At 45.6% G+C, this 21,707-nt stretch overlaps 1 protein-coding gene across 1 annotated transcript in view; it reads right to left on the bottom strand.

Moving 5' to 3' along the window:
- The window catches only part of TUBGCP3 (tubulin gamma complex associated protein 3), a 75,202-nt gene that overhangs the window by 19,813 nt on the left and 33,682 nt on the right, over nucleotides 1-21,707 (bottom strand). Inside the window, exons 12-17 of the mRNA XM_035003035.1 lie at nucleotides 14,340-14,450; nucleotides 13,739-13,847; nucleotides 10,627-10,816; nucleotides 8,119-8,254; nucleotides 7,399-7,467; nucleotides 3,434-3,569 (exon numbers count right to left, since the gene is read on the bottom strand). Of these exons, the coding sequence (XP_034858926.1) occupies nucleotides 3,434-3,569; nucleotides 7,399-7,467; nucleotides 8,119-8,254; nucleotides 10,627-10,816; nucleotides 13,739-13,847; nucleotides 14,340-14,450 (751 nt within the window). The remainder of the gene's footprint in view (nucleotides 1-3,433; nucleotides 3,570-7,398; nucleotides 7,468-8,118; nucleotides 8,255-10,626; nucleotides 10,817-13,738; nucleotides 13,848-14,339; nucleotides 14,451-21,707) is intronic.

Genomic DNA, 21,707 nt, shown 5'->3' with positions numbered 1-21,707 from the left:
CAGGCCGCATGGGTAAGTGCACTACACAGACTGGGGCCCCATGACCCCAGGAAGTAAGGGCTGTGGTCGCAGCCCCGCCCCCAGATGAGGGAACTGAGGCAGAAGACAAGGAAGCGGGCTCGTGGCCACAGCGCGGTGGCTGGAGGACTGCAGACTCACCCGGGCAGTGCCGCTCAGCTGACCACTAACCACACAGCTTAACAGTCGGCACTGGGAACTCCTTGTAAAGGTCTAATTACCGAGCAGCGCCGACTCATCCATACACACAAAGATGATATACACAAAGAGATAACTTTAAAGAGAAAGACGTCTACTCATTTTTTAAGTTACTGTTTCTGCAGTCTAGAACACTCTTTCATAAGATAAACATTATTATCATAAGAAAGAAAAACAGCTGCCAGTCACACGGGCAAAATGCGGCAGCGGCCCTGTGGCGGTGGGTCTCCTACAAGGGCCTGACCGCCTCTCCCACCTCCACCACACTCACTTTTATTCCCTACTAAGGACCAAAAAGGAGATCATTTTAATACCACTCTTCTGGGGAGAGGGGCCTCCATTCCCTCTCTCCCCTCCAGTACACAAAGGTTGAGAAAGAATACAAGCTCATTTAACTATATTTATTTCATTTTGTTAGCTGTTATATGAAATACAGATTTAGTTGCCACTAATTCTCATACTTTACATTAATTGAATCCAACAACAACAACAAAAAAAAAAACTCCATACCACTAGAACCCAAATCTTAAAACGATTTTTGTAAGAACAATTGTTTTTTTGTCTGGCTGAAAGACAAATATTTAAAAACAGGCATCAACATCCTAGTAGACCACTATCAAAGACTCCTGTACTAAGCAAATAATTTTCAAGTGTAACTATTTATTCCAAAAAAAAATTATTTCAATAGATATTATTGCAATGATATTTGGGGTAATAATTAACAACACTGTACGCATGGACCAAGCCAGCTATCCACAGTGTACATGAGTGAAAAACCCCGAAGGTGATTTACAGGAGCACTTTATATAATCTTCGTGTTTTTGCCTCAGATTTATGGTTGGCAGGATGTTTCTAAATTTGCTGTATTAACAAGAGCTAACGAAGTAGCTGGTTGATTTCTGCTCATTAAGTTGCCTGAACACTAACAACTTTAAAATATTCCTTATAACTGAAAATAAAAACATTACACCCCAAAAGAAACATGAGCAAAAAAAGTTTCCTGAAAAGAGAAACACAAATGACAAAAGAAAGTGTTTATACTAAACATTTAAAAAGCATTAAAAATTAAAACAAATGGACAATCTGTTTGAAGGCAGTACCCAACTTTCGCTGACCAAGAGCAACAGAGCCCGCCTCCCGGCAGAGGGCTGCGTTCGTGCGGCCGCGCCCTGAACCGGCTCCTCATTCCCAAAGTCATCGGCACCCAGAGCTGAAATATCAGCAACAGCTGTTCCATCCCTAACCCATCTAAAGAAATATTCAGACGCAAATAGATATATACTTAAAAAAGCTTATGGCATTAGTCATATTCATGGGGAAAAAAGAATACATATGCAACCAAAGAGAAAGGACAGAATAGTACAAATATATATGCATGAGGCAATATTCTGCTATCATAAATATTTTAGAAGTTTCAGCGACAGGGAAAGGGTCAGTGGAAGAAGCTAACACAGAGCTCTCCGTAACGGCACCTAGTTATGTTTGCGTGATTAACGTCACACAGGAAAAAGCCTACTTCTTCCACGCACAGAAGACTGACCAGATGTCTGTGACCTTCGAGGGGAAAACAGAGCTTGCTGACTACTCAGTGCAAGAGAAGAGCAAGTTCATGCAGACCCTGGTGAGGGGATACTGCAATCAGAAATGTGTCACAACCAGCTAAACAGCTGGACCTGCTACCAAGCCCAGACTCCCCAGACCATCCCTGACGCACGGAGTATCTGCACTACCTGGAGCCGGTCCGAATCGGGCAGGAAGGGGGACGCAGCACCACTCAGGCCATGGTGCTGGACGCGCCCCGGGAAGGGCACAAGGCCAGCAATCAGGACAGCTCGACAGCGCGCACCCAGCAGACGGCATGAGTCACCCTGAGACACACTATGGAGAAGGGGGACAGGTGCAGAGCCAGCAGACCGTGAGGCCCTCTGAGGGACGGATGCCTCCTGCCTTCCTTCACAAAGCAGCCCCTCTACCAGGCGGCCCACATGTACTAGAGATACTCAAAGGCAGTATTTCCTGTCCATGTCCATCATGGTAGTTAAAAGAAAGTGTTCGCTCTCACTTTTCAGCTATGTCAGAGGGTCCTTATTATTAATTTTCTACAAAGTGAGTCCAGAGGAAGCGAGGCCAGGAGAATTAGGGCATCCTGATCCCCAGGAAAAGAAGAGCTGTGAATACAGAAAGCATGGGATGCCCAATACAAACTGCCCATCCTGTCTGTCAACACACCGACCCCCTCCTCTGGGTTGTCATTATTCTGGAACTCTGGGAGCTGCTTAAGGATCAGCCTTGACCTAATAAACGTGGAGAGATCACGCCTGCCTCTCTTCAAACAATGGCTCCTTTTTTTTTTTTTTTTTAAGATTTTTTATTTATTCATTAGAGAGAGAGAGAGAGAGAGAGAGACCACAAAGAGGGGAGAGGCAGAGGGAAAGGGAGAAGCCGACTCCCCACCGAGCAGGGAGCCCAACATGGGGCTCGACCCCAGGACCCTGGCATCATGACCCGAGCCGAAGGCACATGCTTAACCATCTGAGCCACCCAGGTGCCCCTCAATGGCTCCTTTTTCAATAATCACTTTCATCAAAGTATTAAGAATCTATCAGTGCTGTTTCTCTTGAAAGACACATTGTTGAAATACTTTCTCAAAGGTCTTGAACAAATGAATTTCAATATGAAGATTTCAAAATTATTCATAATTGAAATTATTCAATATTTAAAACATTAAAATAAACCCGGCTATCTGACATGAGAATTTTTATTACAGCTTGTAATTGTAAAATAATATTACAAAATGTTTCCATGTCCTGGTTTACACACCAAAACAAACATTAAAGCAATTCCCAAACAGACTTTAATCAAAACACTAAGTGAATTTTAAATGAACCAGTGATTTATTAAACAGCTTTCTTTCCTTAAAAATTAATTAAAAAAATAAAATCCATATGTGAACACTAGAGTGCAAACGAATATAACTCTGAAAGAAACCTCATGATCTAAAATAATCTAACTTGACTCAATTTTCTTCCGGATTTGCACAGAAATCAAGATTAGCAATATTACACATGAGCCTTTTCACAAAAACCAAATCCAAAAGCACAAAAATGCATCACTTCTCAGGTTGGTGACTTTAATATGTGTCCTTGTTGGCTAAGTTGCTAGCAAGCACAGGTCAGGCTGCGACGCAGGCCCCGTGACCACCCGGTGGTGAGTTTACCTGGCATATTCCTCAGGAGCTTCGCATTGCACATATGTCCCTTTCGAATGTCGGTAAGGATGTATTCCATCCGCTTAGCCCTCCAAAGGAAGTTAAATACTCTCAGGTAGTGGCTCATACACTCTCGAGTAAACACCTGAAAAGAACAGCACCAGACAGGTTGGCAGTACTCTGTGATGGAAGGATCTTACCAGGACAGACCTTGACCTTTCTTCATTTTTTTTTTTTTTTAAGCAAAAAAAAGCCTAAGAACACACAATCAACTCTAATAAATTCTAAGTGGTATTAAGGAACTAATACATTTTAGGAAAGTATCATTATATTCAACTACAGTGATTAATGATGTGTTAAGCAGCATATCAAGCAAACTCACAGTAATAAAAGGTAGATCTTTTTATACCAATTTCATAGACTGAGAAACAGAGGCCTAAGGTTACACACTAGTAGGCGGTGTGTTGGGACTTTTAAACCTAGCCTAAACCTTAGCCGACCATGTGGACTCTTAACTCCAGCTCCAGCTATGTGGCAGTTTTTTCTACCACCGCCGCCCCCCCCCCCCCCCCCCCCCCCCCGCCAAGGGAGATGTGAGGGTGGTGAATCTCATGGACGGTGGGCCTGGAAGGATCTCCAGCCTATAAAGAGGTCTCCGGGTTGTTTTCACGTATGTGTGTTTTGCTCTTGAGGCCATTTCACTGCAAATGGCCAGCAGTGTCCGGTCCCGGGAGGATGAGCCCTGTGGGCAGGGGTGGGACGAGGCCTTCCTTCCACGCCCACCTCTCTCCTATGGGGGCCAGTGAAATACGCACGTCAGGTGAACCACAGAGAATCTTCCAGTGTCCGTCCGTCCCATGCAAACATGTTTGTGACACTCCTGTGTGTGTGCAGAACAGATGTGGGCACACGTTTGCCCTTTCCTAGATGCCCTGAGCAAGGGATGCGTCTCCCGTGTGCCCAGCGCTCCCCCTGCAGCACAAACAACTGGAAACAGCCCGCCCAGCAGCTCTGGGCCTCCAGGAGCATGGCCCTTCACCCTGGGGCCTTCCCTCACATCACCCCCTTGCACCCCTTATGCCCTAGCTAGCCCACACTCTCCTCCGGCCCAGACCCCACCTGGCCCTCAAGGACAAAGGCCACACGCCTTTCCCCGGCCCCTTCTGCAGACAGGACATTTATCACTGGACCCTTGCAATTTGAGCACTTCGCAGTATACTGCTGTACCCTGTCTTCTTCTTTTGTATATTCTCAGCACTGCTCATGTGTTAGAAGGACTACCTGTCTAGTCTCCTGCAGGCCTTCCTGTGCCAGTATTTGGCAGGTGCCAATTACTAACTCACGATGGCATGTCTAAATGGGAGTGGCTAGGAACTGCTTTGAATGGACTCTGGAATCAACTATGAATGTTTCGGGGATTATCTATTTCGCTGTGCTGCCCACACTATTGTTTATGCAATCACAGAAATAAAGGTGATACGATGAAACCACTTACAAGTGAATTAAAGAAATCTGCTACACAAATGCCATCTCAAGGGATCCTTCAGTGCCAGGCTTCCAGAGCACATTTAATGTGCCCCAAATTTACAAACATTCAGTTTAATCCAATTCTTTAAAAACAGTAACTGTTTCAGAGAAAACACTCCTACCCCACTGCATTTATACAGGGGAAAACACCCTTCACATTTAGTTTTGCCACATATTTGGTCTTTCAGTTCACTGCCTGTGTGGAATAAAGTTCAGAAAAATATCAAATAAGCTCCTGACACCTCATCTAATACCCTGAAGATCAAGGACAGAAACCCATGGATTTTATCCTACCCAGTACCCAAGTGAGAAGATTAGAGATAATCTCTCCATGTCCTTCTTTTTTTTTTTAAAGATTTTATTTACTTATTTGAGAGAGAGAGAGAATGAGAGAGAGCAAGCACATGAGAGGGGGGAAGGTCAGAGGGAGAAGCAGACTCCCCGCTGAGCAGGGAGCCCGATGCAGGACTCGATCCAGGGACTCCAGGATCATGACCTGAGCCGAAGGCAGTCGCTTAACCAACTGAGCCACCCAGGCGCCCTCTCCATGTCCTTCTTCAGAGAATTAGTAAGAAACTAAAATTATACTATGTTATAGAAGATAAAATTATGTGACTAATATATGTTCTCATTATAATTAAATTCTCTACAAAAATGACAATCTCAATGAGAACATAAAGGGAATAGAGATAATACAGTAAATTAAACCGGGGAAAAGGCAGAAAATCCATTTTCTTCCAAAACTTGACTCTCAAAGTAGATCTTTCAATAAAATATCCCATGTAGCTGAAAATATAACAAGCCGGGACATAGGCTAACCCTAGGACTGAACAGCAAAGGCCAGATGTGCAAGACATCACGTCCCGCACAATGTCCCCAGCACGTCCTGCTGATGCGTTCCAAGGCCCTGCTCCCCCTCCCAGAGGGCCCCCCCAGGGGTGCCCTCCACCTGCTGGGGCTGGCATGGAAGTCAACGCTTGCTAGCCACAGCTAGGGATCAATCCTAAATCTGTTCTTTAAATCTGTGATATAAAGTTCTTGACTGTTTGACTAGAGCTTTCAAAAATCTAAAATTTGAAAAATACACTGCATAACCAAATGTTCACACACAAGATGTGCCACGCATTACTGTGTACGCCCAGTAAGGTCTGCAGCACCGTGAGATAATTCAGTAACTATGTGTATGGACCGTGTTCAATCTACCTAATACTCAAGGCACTTACACTTCAAAATAACAAGATACGATTGCCTTTACTATGGTATATTTTACACTATGAAAAAATAGTATGCAGCGTACTCAACAGTAACAGAGTAGATAATGTGAAGGTTCCTGATTTAAATAATCATGTAGAGAATTTTTTTTTTTTTAAAGTAGGCTCCGTGCCTAGCATGGAGCCCAGCACAGGGCTCGAACTCAGGACTCTGAGATCATGACCTGAGCCGAAATCAAGAGTTGGACGCTTAACCAACTGAGCCAGCCAGGCGCCTGAGAACAGAGTATTTTAAGGAATAAGAACTTAAAACCACTTAGGATAGAAATCAAAGGCGAAAAAACTAATTTGGATATGACAAAAACTAAATTTAAGAGCAGTTATGCATTTACACTACGGTGGCTTTGACCTGGTCAGGTTTAAACAGTGAGGACGTGCGTGTAAAAGCAGGTGCACCAGGAGCTGCCATTAGCCTGCAGGGGGCGCAGCGGGAGGGCAGCCCCATGAAAGCACCCGGGCGGGGGTGGTACTCGTCCCGGAGGAATTATATCACTCCTTAACGGAGTATTTTCCCCAGTAATTAAAAGAAATGCACGTCCTCCTTCAATATTTCGGATATAGAACGACTGGAGTAAGTCCAAAGAAGCTTCCTGGTGAAGGAGGCTTCGCTCCTGTCTGAATAAAAGCGTGAGCGCTGAGGGAAGGGGCAGGCTAAGTGCAGACACACGCCGATGGTCAGTCTCCCTCCCGTGTGGGGACGGCTGGGAAGAAGCAGCACGTTCGTTAAGCGCAGCAAACGCACTCCATACGACAGTACAGCAATTCCCCAACAGTTTAAATGACGCTAAATATCACATTTGATCGAAGTAGCAAAAATGTGACTCTCCTGAAATACACTTTGTGGTTCCTTTCAAACCACCCCAAATTACTTGCTATGGTCTAAGAACAACAGAGCACAATCAGCAATTCATTTATTAAGTACTTGCTGAAACCTATGATGGAACAAAGGGTATTTTTAAGAATTCTTAAAATTATAGATCATTTCAGCACTCATTAATGATCATCTAAAATACACACACGATTCTGGCTTCAGTATTCATTCGGTGGGTCTATCCTAGATGCCAAGTGATGGCTTTCTCTAGAAGCTCCTGGAGAAGATGGCCAGTCCTAAAACAACACAACGGCTAGCAACGTGAGGAGCTGCAGCCAGCGTCCCATCACCCCGCATGGCCTTACCGTTGCGATCGGCCCGTCGACGTGGTAGTCCAGGCTGAACACGTCCCACCCGGTGTCACCTGGAGAGACCTGGGGACAAACACAAGCACTGCAGGCTTTCCGGCCAGTACCCCGCTTACTGCCAAAGGACCTGCCCAGTCCCCAGAGAAAGGCTCAGTAGTTCTGAGTGTCAGCTACACGAGAACTGCATCTTTTTGTCAACTCCCGTACCTTCGGCATTGGAACCACAGCCACCGAGGAGGCGCTCTGCAGACTTGGAATGAGTACCAAAAAATCCGTTTAAAATTAGTCACTATATTTTTACAACAGAAACTCAGTCTTCTATGTCCCAAATCCTTTAAAACTCAACATTTTAAAACCCAACGGTCCTTCATCATAGCTAAGCAAACAGTGTACAGTGTTTCTGATGCTCATTCCCGAAAGAAAATCCATCTTCTAGCAAACTGAAACACATCGATTTTCAACAAATGTTATTATTTTGATAAGCATTATCATTATATATCATCCCTGCGGCTCCTACCACATTACCAGTAACAGGAGGAAGATTTACTCCACAGCGCGCTGCCAGGCGCTGTGGCGAGTGCTCGGGTTCTGTGCCCAGGGTCCCGCCCAGCGCGCTCATCGACGATCGGGCCGCGCAGGCAACAACCCCCCTCCCGCCAGGCTAGACTACGTGCACTCGAGCAAGCTCACTGCCACGCAGGAGCAGGGCCACGGTACCTCCAGTAGCCTCACGTCCAGCCTCTTGAGGATCTCGGGGCTGTCAAACTGGGCGTTGGTGGCTCTGACAGCAGTTTCAAGGATTCCAGTCAGGTTGTGCTGATACAAAGTCGTAGCTGGACGGACAAGTTCTGGTCTTAACAGATTTTTTAAAAATTAAAGAAAACGTTACTTGAATCCCTAATGAGCTTTGTAAAACTCAAAATCATAAAAAGGGTTCAAATTATAAAAACTAAAAAGACAAAAGAAACCACTACAATATGGGAATAAAAGTTTCACAGAATTAGGGACGCCTGGATGGTTCAGTTGGTGAGGCGTCTGCCTTCGGCTCAGGTCATGATCTCAGGGTCCTGGGATCGAGTCCTACCATCGGGCTCTCTGATCAGCAGGGAGTCTGCGTCTCCATCTGCCCCTCCCCGTGGCTCATGCTCCCTCTCTCTCTAATAAATAAATAAAATCTTTTAAAAAAAAAGTTTTACGAAATTAACTGACAATAGGATTTCACCAAGTATTTTGGCAAGTAAAACAGTTCTTTCAATCTTCAAAAAAGTTAATTTTGATTCCACTTAACTTGAAAATACTTACATGTGCCACACATGTTAAAAATAAAGTTTTCAACTTAAGTCTGGGCTACAGTGACATGAACTACTGGGATCTCCTGCACAGGTCCGATGGGAAGAGAGGTCCTCATTACATCAGAACAGCCGGATACACGGACGTCATGATTCTAACAGCTAAAAATGACTGTATCATCAGCAAACACTTCTTCAGGGTTGCTAATGTCAGGGTTTCTCAATGAGAAGCTAACATTCCAATGGCTGAGAGCCGGCCAAGTTAAGAGCACGGCCGTTGTGTGTGTGTTGGGAGGGGCCAGCTGGTATACACTTCCTGTTGTAAGGGACGGAGTGTACCACGTGGCCAACAACCCGTGTGACACACAGGGCAGCTGGTAAGAGAGCAAATCCTAGGAGTTCTCATCGCAAGGAGAAAACCTTGTTTCCTATTTTTCTTTTCATTTTGTGTGTCTATATGAGAAGAAGGGATGTCAGCTGAGCCGACCGTGGTCTCCACCACAGAACAGATGGAAATCAAGCCATCACGCCGTACACCTCACATTTACACAGTGACGTATTCAACTATTTGTCACTAAGACGGGAAACCCCTGCCAATCATTCCCAGGTGCGCACTGGAGCTCCGCAGCTACAAGCCCTCGCGGCAGCAAAACACAGGGCAGAGAGAAATGAAGGACTGCAGCACCGTCACTCACACATCTGAGGCTAGAGATCGGTGGCATTCCCCCCTCTTAGAACCATAGACCTGAAACATGCCTTATGAGATGCTCTAAATAGAAAAACCTAGCGTAAGACAAGTATGTTAGGTCAGCTGAGTGATCAGTTCCATGTGACCACGGACCTCTGCATTTTTCCTTGAACTGAAAGAACCGCCTGGCCAACCTCTACCTGCACCCCAGCACCACTCATTCCACACGCTCACATGAACCCCCATTTAGGCCGATGGCACCTCCCCTTCACACACTCATCCCCACCCACACTGCCAGCAGGCACTGACCTTGCGATCAGGACTGAGCCCACCAGAGGCCCCTTCTCTACTCGGGGTGCAGGAGCGAAGCAGATCACCAACCCCTGCTCAAGCTGACCGCACAGTTACCCATGAGCGCGAGTGTGTAGGTCAGTCATCGCGGTGTGCGCCCCGAACTAGCTACTTTCCACACTGAAGATGGGACTTCTGGGTAGAAGAGGGACGCAGGGGCCCATGTCTGAAGTGGGGGCCTCAGGAGAAACGCACATCGCTGGCTCCCCCCAGAGACAGAGCCACTCCACGGGTGGGTCCAGCGATCCGCCTCAACCAGCTCCCTCAGGAATTCTGAGCGCCGGGCCACTAAAACCACCGCATGATTGCACAGCCAAGACTGGAAGGCAACGCACTCTTTTAAGTGTTCTAAAGGGAATATCGAACAACCCCGATCTCCATTCTTCCACGCCTGAGCGAAAACCACCCACACTCGGTGCGCTCGCTCGCCAGCGCCAGCTGGGAGCCCGGGCCGCATCTCGAGGGTCTGTCTGTCTAGATGGAGCAGGACAGGCTCTGGGACAGAGGGGAGGGAAGGGGAAAGACACACAGCTAGTTCTAGAAGAGAAGATGCCATGAGAAATGTCCCAGAACAAAACAAAAAGAGTGATAATATTTGTTTTATGGGAGTTTTTTCCCCACGAAACAACTTAAACTAAAACTATGGGGGACAGTTCAGTCTGAAACAATAGGTTTTTTGGAGCTAAGTGTGATCCCCCTGCACGCCCCTCGGACCCTGGACCGTCGTGCCACGGCATTCCCCAGGCACACAGGCTCCTCTGGGAACGAGGCACAGAATGAGCACAAACAAAGGGACAACTTCGTCTCCTCAAATTTCATCCTACCAATGTGTTCTACAAGAATTCAGCAAGTCTTCCTTTAAGACTGTGTGCCCATGGGCCCCGAAGGCTCCCTTACTTGAGCAAATCCATCAGATGCCGAATGAAGTCGCCCTGGCCGAGCAGCAGGTACCGCCTGACGGCCTGCATGTGGTCCAGCAAGCTGTACTTCTTGTTCAGCACGTCCAGCAGGTACTTGCTGGTCTCAAAGTAAGCCGCGTCAATTTTCCCCCGAAATGCAGTCTCCAAGTCTGTGAACAAGTCTGCAGCTATAAAGAACAAAAGGAGAAATACACAGACGTACATAATTTGTATTTTCATAAGGATAAAACGAAAGGCTTCCATGTACAAAAGCCATTGCCAAAACCCCCCAGTGGCCTCGGTGGCAGACCCAACTGGCCGGGTGCGTGCTTGGGAAGGTGAGTGAGCCCCCAGCCCCAGAACGCAGACGTGCAGCCGTGTGGCCAGCCGTGACCTGGGAGAGGGGCCCCAACAGCAGTCTGGCACTTGCTGGATCTCAAGGTCAAGTCACCCTCTGCAATATGACGAACCCAAAACCACACTCCAACATGCTGGTGAGCAGTGCAGTGCAGGGCGCGTCACATTGCGCCTACGAGACACTTTGGGAAGCGGGCTGGAGAAGACACAGGACTGCACACGTAAGAATGAGCTCTGTCAACTGCGAGCCTGGCTGTAAGAGTGAGACCACGCGTTACCGCGGGTGTGCGGAGTGTGGAAGCGCACGCTGCTCTCCACCAAGGTGGAGTCCGATGACGCAGTAATGTGAGGACATGACGTGTGGACATGTGAGTGGTACCGTGACCACATTTTAAGAGGCCGTGCAGAGTGGGGAGCATACTTCTGTTGAACTACGTAGTTTTAAAAATGTAAATATTACCCCCCAGAAACATTTTTCCTGAACCACAGTGTGAGTGACAAAGGATTTACATTCCAGAGGAAAGGTTGAACCCTAACCGGCTCGAGGCCAGCGTGGCCGATGAGACACCATACCCACAACACTCCTTGTTCCCTAATGGGTTAGGCCTCTCCCACGCTCTTGTTTGTAAAACTGGACTCTTTATTCTTTAGTCACGCTTTCAAATATTCAAAATTTTTCACATGTAAGAAATAGAAAATCGACTTTTTCCCCCTGCTTTTGTGTCCCTAGCAGTCTTTCCAGGTTTGCGGTCTTTCAGCGTCCCAACCGTACTACTAGCCTAACAGCAAAGAAAGCCTCGTCCTGCAGACCGCAGCAGCGTGGGGGACCGCGGGCACAGGGTGGTCACTGCACCCGAGAGGACAGTCATGTACCTCATCAACAGCCACAATCCCCCGTGACCCCCGCACGTGAGCACAGGCACCAAGCTCCATGCCCTGAGCTGGCGGTCTTCTCTAGGCATGAGGAAAAGGTCAAAATCTGTCAATACAATTCTCCTGGCTCTTCTTCCTTGTTCTACCTCTTAAACATAGGTACTTCCCAAAAATCTGTTCTTGGACCACTCTCTCTCTTAGTCTAAGAACTAAACTGGGTCTACACTTCCTAAAACGTGTATGGCTGAGTTGTGTGTGTTAGAAGCACGTGGGGCAGGGAGGAGAGGCCTCTGATCTCAACAGCTGGAGCATCCTCGAGGCCACGGAGCCCTGTCCTTAACCAGCATGGTGCATGGGCGCTTCCCAAAGCCCTACAGCTGGCCCTGACCTCCATCTGGATTTTCAGTGTAGCTCTTCCAGTACACTCTGGAGACCTCCTCCAGTGAGTTCTCTCAGACACTAAAAATCAAATTGGGCCAAAAGGCACATGAGCAGATGCTCAACACCACTCACCGTCAGGGAAATGCAAATCAAACCACAGAGAGGCAGCACCTCACACCTGTCAGAATGGCCAGAATCAAAAACATGAGAACAACAGGTGTTGGCGAGGATGCAGAGAAAAGGGAGCCCTTGGGCACAGCTGGTGAGAATGCAAACTGGTGCGGTCACTGTGGAAAACGCTTTGGAGTGTCCTCAAAAAATTAAAAATAAAACTACCATATGATCCAGTAATTCCACTACGGGGTATTTACGCAAAGAAAATGAAAACACTAATTTGAAAAGATACGTGCACCCTATGTTCATCGCAGCATTACTTATAATACACAAGATACGGAAGCAGCCCAAGCATCCACCGAGAGACGAATGGTTAAAGAAAATGTGGGATACGCACAAAATGGAGTATGACTTAGCCTTTAAAAAGAAGGCAATTCCGCTGTGGCAACGCGGACGGACCTGGGGAACATTATGCTAAGGGAAATACCAGCTGGTATCACTTCTGTGTGGAATCCAAAGCCATCCAACTCAGAGCAGGAGTGAGCTGGTGGCTGCAGGGCTGAGGGGAGGAGAGGACAGTCCCAGGGGACAAAGGTCTAGTGACGCCAGGTGAATAAGGCCTGGGTCTAGCGTACACCCAGCGCCTACAACCAACCCTACAGTACCATACACTGACAGCTTTATCTGTCTGTCTCACCTGGCACTTCCTTTTACTACTGATAATTCATGATTTCATTTTACTGTACATGTTTCTCTCCATGAAAGGCACAGCCACCACCATGAACAATCATTCCTACCGTCCTGCCTACACCTACCACGCTGTCCCTCGCACAGAGTCAGAATGAGCACGTGAGCAGCAAACACAGCCAAGACCAGAAAGCTGTGCACGTTAAGTCGGCCACGCACAAACCGCTGTGGAATTACTGGGGTGGGGGGGGTGGGCAGCCAATGGGGGAAGCGGAAGAGGACAGCAGCAAAGGAGGGAACCAGACAACGTTTAGAGCAGGCGGCAATTTAACACAGCACTCCGAATACACTTGTCAATCCCTGCTGATCCCTGAATAAGCCTCTGGGGTAGCTGCGGCCACCATCAGCAACATCTGTCCTTTCTTAGCTCAGCAAACCATCACTATAGCATTTAAAAAAAATAGCAGTATAAATTACTAAGAGGAATTACGAAGCATAAAACAGCTACTCGCCCAATACTTGTTAACTCCACATAAAAAAAAGGAATTGAAAATTTGCATAGTAATATTTCATACCCATCACACTATGTATTAAGGTATTTTGGATAACAGTTCGGAAAATCAGTCAATCCTCCTGGACGGAGAAGGCTCCAAGCAGTATGTTTACAGGCAGCCCCCACCTCCCCATCACGCTCGTACCGTCCTGGGGCGAGTCTGCAGACTTGGTCACTGCTATCATCTTTGTAGTGGGCGTCTGGTCGTGACAAACCTGGTGCAAGAAATTTATTGATTTTCCTATCAAAAGGACCTGAAAAGGAAAATAGCCTAGAGTTACCTTTAAATAAAAATGATCAATCATCCAACTACTACAAGTATTCATACGCAACAAACTATTAATTTAAAGAACAGGGCGCCTGGGTGGCTCAGATGGTTAAGTGTCTGCCTTCGGCTCGGGTCATGATCCCAGGGTCCTGGGATCGAGTCCCGCATCGGGCTCCCTGCTAGGCGGGGAGCCTGCTTCTCCCTCTGCCTCTCTCTCTCTGTCTCTCATGAATAAATAAATAAAATTTAAAAAAACAAAACAAAACAAAAAAAACTAAAGAACAAGAATGTCTGACATAGTGTCACGTGGATTCTAGGAGCTGAAAAGACATTACTAACAAACACATATCAAGAGGTCAATGTACTCAATCCATATACGCTCCTAATCCTAAAATGCAGTAACACTGCGTTTAAGAAGACTGGTTCTGTCACAGGATGCAGGCAGCTACAGAGCCCCGAGTCCGTCTCCCGGCCTTGCCTTTCTGGACTGGTCCATTGTGATGAAGGAGGGGATCATGGATTTCCGCAAGGTGTATTTGTCCTGCCACAGACGGTCTGTCTTCACTGCCGGGTCGGAGGCTACAAAAAACTGAGAGCAGAGACACAGCCCATCAGACAGTGACCCTCGCGGCAAACTATCTGCTGACGGCAACACCAAAGGAGTCCTCCTGGGAGCAAGGCTCTCGAGACACAGGAGACTCGCCCTTGACACGGCAAAACTTGCCTTAAAAAGCACTTTGGATACATCACTCTCTAAACGGAATCACGTGTGTCCCAGACTTTTTAAATGAAGAATTCCCGAAGACGTAGTCTTCACGATGAGCATCAGTGGTAACCCTCTGCTGTGTAACCTCGAGGGTCTGGGTGAGAGGGTGGACTTCTCCTCCCTCAGTAAAAACATGCAGGCCTCTAGAGGGGAGCTGCCCACCCCCCACCCGTGTGCAGCCCTCCACAGGCTCTCTCTTGCAGAGCCCCCAAGTCTGGAGCTCAGAGGGCCCAAAGCTAACATACTCCGCTCCTGGACTGAGGGCTCCAGAGAGACCTGGACGTACAGGTGGGCAGCACCCCTCTACCAAGAGCGCTGCAGGAAGTGACCTTCCCGAGAACCAGCCCTGCTCAGACGCTCCTCCGCTGTCCACTGTGCTCTTCACCTTCGCTGACCCCACTGACCAGCCTGACCTCTGACAACAGAAATGGCATGGGTGTTGGGAGCCAGCTAAATTGCTAGATTCCAGCTCACCTGCTCCCACAACGAGGCCACTCTCGTCTTTCAGCCAGATGTCCTAATAGAATCATGCTTTCATCTCTGCAAACTCGATTTCAGATAGAGCTGCTCAGTCAAAGCAAGTCTTAGTTCTTACAGACATGCCAGACTTCCTTTCCAAATAGCCATGTCCACTGACACTCCCACAAGCAGGACGTTCCATGTTCTCATCCTTGCTCATCCAGATTTTGCCAGTCAGCTGGTGCACCATCTTTTCCTCTGAACTAGGACACCTCATCAGAAACTCCCACTGTCATTAATTATATCAACAGATCAAAAGGGAGGAAAGCTGACTAGATCAAGAGAGGCTGAGGGGGTATTTGATGGCGTCTTTATTTCCCAGCCTCCAGTGGTGACCAGTGGGCTTTGTGTTTCATCATCATGACCTGGAGTTAAGTGCATCTGTGTTCCAACCCATACACTTGTTATCCTTATTGGCACTCCAGGGTTCCCATTCTGGGATGACGAGAGCCTCTCCAAGCTGGCTGCGAAGTCCTTTAGACCTGCGCCAAGGTGTCTTCTTTGCTTCTAGATGCTCTAGGCTCATCTCCCTTTCTCCCCCAGACCTAGACTCAGCCCCTCCTCCAAGGAGCCCCAGTTCCTTTTAAATGGCACTTGGACCACAATCTCAGTACTTGCTAGTGTCTTAAGTTAGGAGGTGGAGGCTTTGAGACTCAGCACGGGCCATGTTACGCACGGCAACTTGGCTCCCTAGCGGGACTGTAAAATCCAGTTAAGTCATAACATATCTGAAGTGCCTCTTCGGTGATTCTGACACAAGTTCCAAATAACCAGGTGAACAACACACAACCCTCACTAAGGGAAGTGTGTCCACAGAGACGAAATGTATTTAAAGAACTTTAAAAATACTTTCAGTAATTATATAGCAATATAAAATTAATGATTTCCTAGCAAAACATAAATAACCAAAATTAACCCAAGAAGAGAGAACTTGAAACCAGAAATGTAAAATGTTATCACTAAGGCACAGAGCCTACTTAACTTAAAAAAAAAACAACGTTCTTATGTTAAAGTATTCTGGACCACAGAAAAATATACAGAATGCTTCAGTTTATTTTATGGGTCTCATATAACACTAGCAAAACCTGTAAAAGTAATACCCAAAATGGGCACCTGGTTAAGTGGCTGACTCAATTTCAGCTCAGGTCATGATCTTGGGGTCTTGAGATCGAGCCCCGTGTCGGGCTCTAGGCTCAGCACGGAGTCTACTTGAGGATTCTCTCCTTCTCCCTCTGCCCCTTCTCTCGCTCTCATAAATAAATCTTTAAAAGAAAAATAATACCCAAAATGGAAAGTATAGGCCAGTTTCCTTTGTGAATACAGATGAAAAAATTATGAATAAAATAGCATCCTTGCATTACTAGAGTAAGATATTTTTGGTCAGAGTACATTACACTTCCAATATACTACTACTTGTCTAAAGACAAGGGAATATATAACAAATTATAAAACAGTATCATGTAGTCATTAAAACTAAAGTTCATTCTTAACTAACACAAACCGTTCTGAGAACCAGGTGAAAAAAAAACACAGATCTTCTTCCCAGGAAAAAAACAGTGCATATATCCACAAAATACACTTTTATGTGCTGATATTCAGGAGTTTCAGAGATCATGCTTTATGAAGTCTTGGTACAGAATAATAAAATTTAATGGCGTGAAGTTTTCATTATTAAAAAAAAACATGTTATTTGGTTAAGCAGGAATGCAAAATAGTATGCTTCAGAAATATACTCAATGAAGGTTGAAAAGTTTTTTTTCATTATTTACTTCAAATTAAAGTAAAAAGGGTTATAAAATATCATGCATGCATAGTATCTGATACACAAAGAGAGAAATATACAAAAAATATTAACAGGTCATCTGTTCATGATGGGATTACTAATAAACTTTCTCTGTTAATATGCTCAAAAATTTTTAATTAGTAAATATTTTTAAATCAGAAAAAATACTGTCCAAAAGAACTGAGTAATTCATACCAATGAGTGAACATGGGGTGCCAGTAAAACAAAAACAAAAACAAAAACAAAAAAACTTCTCAGTAATATCACTTTTCCAAGGCAATCAAACAAAAAAGATTTTTTTTTCTGTTCAGGGAAATCTACTCCCAAGGATAAATATTTAAAGAAACAAGATTTTTAATGATGTTAAGGTCTTATATTTGATGCCTGTTAAGTCAGGCCTAGCTAGGTGGTATCAATTATACACAGCCAATCTCCTTATAAGTAGATATTTGAATAAAGGCCAATACTTTTATGACCAAGAGGATGAGATCACTATATTTATTTTCAACTCAAATTTCTTATCTTTAGATACAAATTGAAATTACCAAGGTATTTATTGATCTTTATATTTTAAGATTTTTTTAAATTTATATTCCCCCTTTCTAATTTTAAAAACATAACTAGTGACAGCTTTGAGGGATAATCGGTACTACTATAATTAAGCTATCATCACCTGAAGATACACGTCAATTATTCCTGACAGAAATTTTTTAAAACATTATAAGCCCACCATGAGTAATCTAAAAGGTCACCCAATTGCTCTGTGGCCTACCGTTCAAAAGATTAGATGAACTGCATATAAACTGTATTTATCAGTTATTCACTTAAAAGAGAAGAGCTAGTTTCTACAAACAACACACTAATTTACCCTGATAGTTGGACTGTAGCCGGGTTTTTATCAGTAAGAGCAATAAGACAATTTATTTTAAAAGATAAAAAACTCAGACAATTCAGTTATCTTTAGAAATTATGAAAGCATCACTTCATCTGAGGGCAAAGTAGCGTGCAATCAATCTCCCAGCAAACACTGAAAGGAATAGGTACATCCTAGCATTTAATTAATCCTCTGAAAAATATATAGTTATAGAGGAAAAAAAACCAAGGCCAGAACATAATTGCTTTTATTTCATTGATGCATTTTCCACTCAAGGTTCTTTAATTTTCACCATGTGTCAAACACAGAAAGAACTGAGAAAAAAATATAACATAATTGTACCATGAATTCTCATTAACTGTTGGACAAATGCCAAGGCCTCCCTACTAAAACCAGAAATGAAGAGGGTAATTTTCTTAGCAAGCAGCATAGTTTCTAAGAAACAGATCCATTGTTACACACAGACCCCAACTCCAACTGTCAACAGGCAGGCAACTCCCAGGAGCCCCCACCCCCGCCACCCTGACACAGGGAGAGAGGCTCTGGGCCCCAACGGGGGAGGACCCGAGCTGGGGAAAGGTAGTGTGCGAGGTAAGTGGGTGCATCACAGCGCATCAGGGTGGAGCACAGAAGTGCCAGATATTTTATACGGTAAACTTTTAAATTCCATAATTCTTAGCAAAAGTATAGAAGAAACAGAGTAACAAGAGCACTGAATGCATCCACAGATATCCCGAAAAGCAGTCACTGCATTCTCTCTGGGTCACTCACTGACCTTCCAAGCCAAGGATGTAGATTTTCAGTTTTAGAGCATCTAAGTAAACATCTGAAGCAAGTTTGAAAATTTTCGAATTCTGAAAGCAAAAGGCCTTACTTTTACCTTCGCCCTTCTCTTCTTGCTCCTAGTTGAAGCCCCTCACCCGTTGACAAGAATGATCCAAAAGGCAAAAAATAAAAATAAATTAACACTGAACTATCTTGGGGCGCCTGGGTGGCTCAGTCGTTAAGCATCTGCCTTCGGCTCAGGTCATGGTCCCAGCGTCCTGGGATCGAGCCCCGCAACAGGCTCCCTGCTCCGCGGGGAGTCTGCTTCTCCCTCTCCCCGTCTCCCACTCGTGCTCTCTCTCTCTCAAATAAATAAATTCTTAAAAAAAAAAAAAAAAAAGGAAAGGAAAAGAAAGAAAGAAAACACTGAACTATCTTGTTCTTACCTTAAACTGGCATAATTTGCTCACCTCAATCACTCGGGAGAAAACCCACGTGAGCCACTAAAGGCCGAACAGATAGTTTCTCTAGGTAGCACTAGTTACAAAACGAAAACCAAATGTTTTCATTTGTACTACTTTGCAACAGCCAAAAATAATTAGAAACTTCTTCCCAAATGTTGAAAGTACTTTGTAATCATTTACAGTATCTATAAATTCTTAGAGTGCTCCATTTTTACCCACCTTTGCATATCGTAACAGAGGATAAGCAAAATGCAAGCTGGGTACCAGTTCCTGCTGGTTAGGCTAAAGGGTCCTGTATTTTTGTAACAATTCACAGTAAAATCCCAACTGGTGGACCCAGAGGCAGTTTTTAATGATTCCATACCAGAAACAGCAAAGCTCGGAGGCCACCTGGCACTTCCGGTAAAAGAAAAAGAAACTCCTTCTTGGGCTGCAAAACAGCCAAAGCGAGAGCAGCTGAGGCAGGACACTGACCCCTGCTCGGCAGCAGGAGAGAGAGAAGCCTTTCCAGAGGACGCGGTAGATCCTGGCACGGGAAGGAGCTTCCTGGAAGGACAGAACTAGACTGTAGTAACACAAGCTCTCAAGAGCCAGCAGCAAAGAGACTGAGATCTCCTGCTCTCAGTAGGAGCCTCATGCAAGAAAGTCACTGAGGAGTGGGCCGCTGGGTCAGAGAAGGAAGGTCCAAGAGCTCCAGCAGGGGCAGGCAAGGGCAGAGAAAGTTCCAGGTCCCACACCTGACTGGCCCGCCACCTGTCCCGAGGCAGGAGAAGAGTCTGCTGTACACGTTCACGCCTGTGCTGACTCTGCAGAAAACCAGCTCCCACCCACGGCAGCAGTCCCAGTCCCCAAGTTTCCTTGGGGGTCTTGTTCTAACTGGGGGTTCTGGAGCTGGGGTCCAGGAGCCCAGAATGCAGGAAGGCAGGTCTATAAATGTGGAAGGGAAGGGAATCACACTTGGACTGGCACTAACTTCTGTCTGAAATCTAGCTCTTCCCTCCATTATAAATGCAAAGAACAGACTACAGTCCCCGTGACTTTGTCACCAGAAGAAATCAGACGTTCTCACATCCCCTGTGGAAAGTTGGTGCACAGATCTCAAAGTCACTAATCCTTCTTACTGAACGCGTTAATAGAAACATACATCTATTACTGTATCGCTAATTTAAGGCTAAATCTGGAAACACTACATAAAGTTAAACAGAGTTCTGTACTTTGTAATTTCTCTCGTACGCAGTGTTTCCTATTCTTCATTGACGATTAACTTTCCCCCCCTCATAGAGAAACTCCCAAGACGCTATTCTATAAAGACAGCGGGTGTGGACCACGGAGGCACTCTGGATTCATCTCCGTCTCCTCACCCCAACCCTGACGGCACACTCTGCATATGTCCTGCTTGAGTCCGGCTGGTGCTGCCGAGAAGCTCAGGCTTCGCTGTGCCTCCCAAACCTCCTCATGCCCACGTCACAGTCCAGTCAGACCTCCCTACGAGGTTCCCAAGGGCAGCCAAAGGGACCAAGACTGAGAACGACCAGGCTCTACTCAGGCCTGCTGAATACATGGTAGGTATCAAGGACATCCCCAAAACCAGCAACAAGGCAGAAGCAACTCAGCAAAGGAGGAAAGTTAAGTCTTAGAAGCCAGATACCGCTGGCTCCCCTTCACATAATACAGTCACCACTTTAAAGTGTGAATTCAGTGGTTTTTAGTATTTTCCGCAACAAGGTTATATAACCGCCATCGCTATCGAATTCTAGAACATCTTCACCACCTGCAGAGAAGCCCATCAGGCAATGACCTCCCCTATCCCTCTCTTCCCCACCTAACCCCGGACAACACTAATCTCTCTCTCTATGAATTTGCTTATTCTGCACATTTCATGTAAATGAAAGCATACAATATATGACCTTCTGTGTCTGGCTTATTTTATTCAGCCTAATGGTTTCAAGATTCACCCATGTCCTAGCATGCATCACAATTTCATTCCTTTTTAAGGCTGAGTATCCTATGACATGGACAGACTGCATTTTGCTTGACCACCCATTAGCTGACGGACACGGGCGCAACTTCCACTTTGGACTCTCATGACAATGGATAACGCTTCTGTGATGCTCCTGCACAAGTTGTAAATGAATGTGTGTGCTGGCCTCTCTTGGGGACACACTGGGAACGGCCGGGTCTGCGTGTAACTTCCCGAGGAACTGCCAGCTCTGTTCCCCACCAGCCACACTACTCCGTTCCCACCAGCACTGCATTAGGTTCCAATTTCTCCGAGTCTTCACCAACACTGGTTATGTTCTGGCTTGTTCTTTCTTCTAATACCACCCCAATGAGTGTGATATGCCGGTATCCAACTGTGGTTTCGGTTCACATTTCCCTGAGGACTAATGTTTTGAATCTTTTCCTGTGCTTATTAAAGGCCATTTGTAGATCTTCTTTGGGAAAATCTCTACTTTGGACTTGGCCTATTTCTCAATTGTGTTTATCTTTTTGCTCAAGTCGTGATAGTTCTTTATATATTCTGGAAGCTAGGCCCTTACCACATATATGATTTGCAAATACTCTCTCCCATTCTGTGGGTTATTTTTTTTACTTTCTCAGTAATGTCCTTCGATGTACGTAAGTTTTTAATTCTGATGCAATCCAATTTATCTTTTTCTTTTGTTGCTTAAGCT

The sequence above is a fragment of the Mirounga leonina genome, unplaced genomic scaffold (genome assembly GCF_011800145.1).
Source record: "Mirounga leonina isolate KUSES-001 unplaced genomic scaffold, KU_Mleo_1.0 Mir_127, whole genome shotgun sequence".
NCBI classification, from domain to species: Eukaryota; Metazoa; Chordata; class Mammalia; order Carnivora; family Phocidae; genus Mirounga; species Mirounga leonina.
The sequence above is the reverse complement of the archived record's forward strand: the minus strand, read 5'-3'. Positions and strand labels throughout refer to the sequence as shown.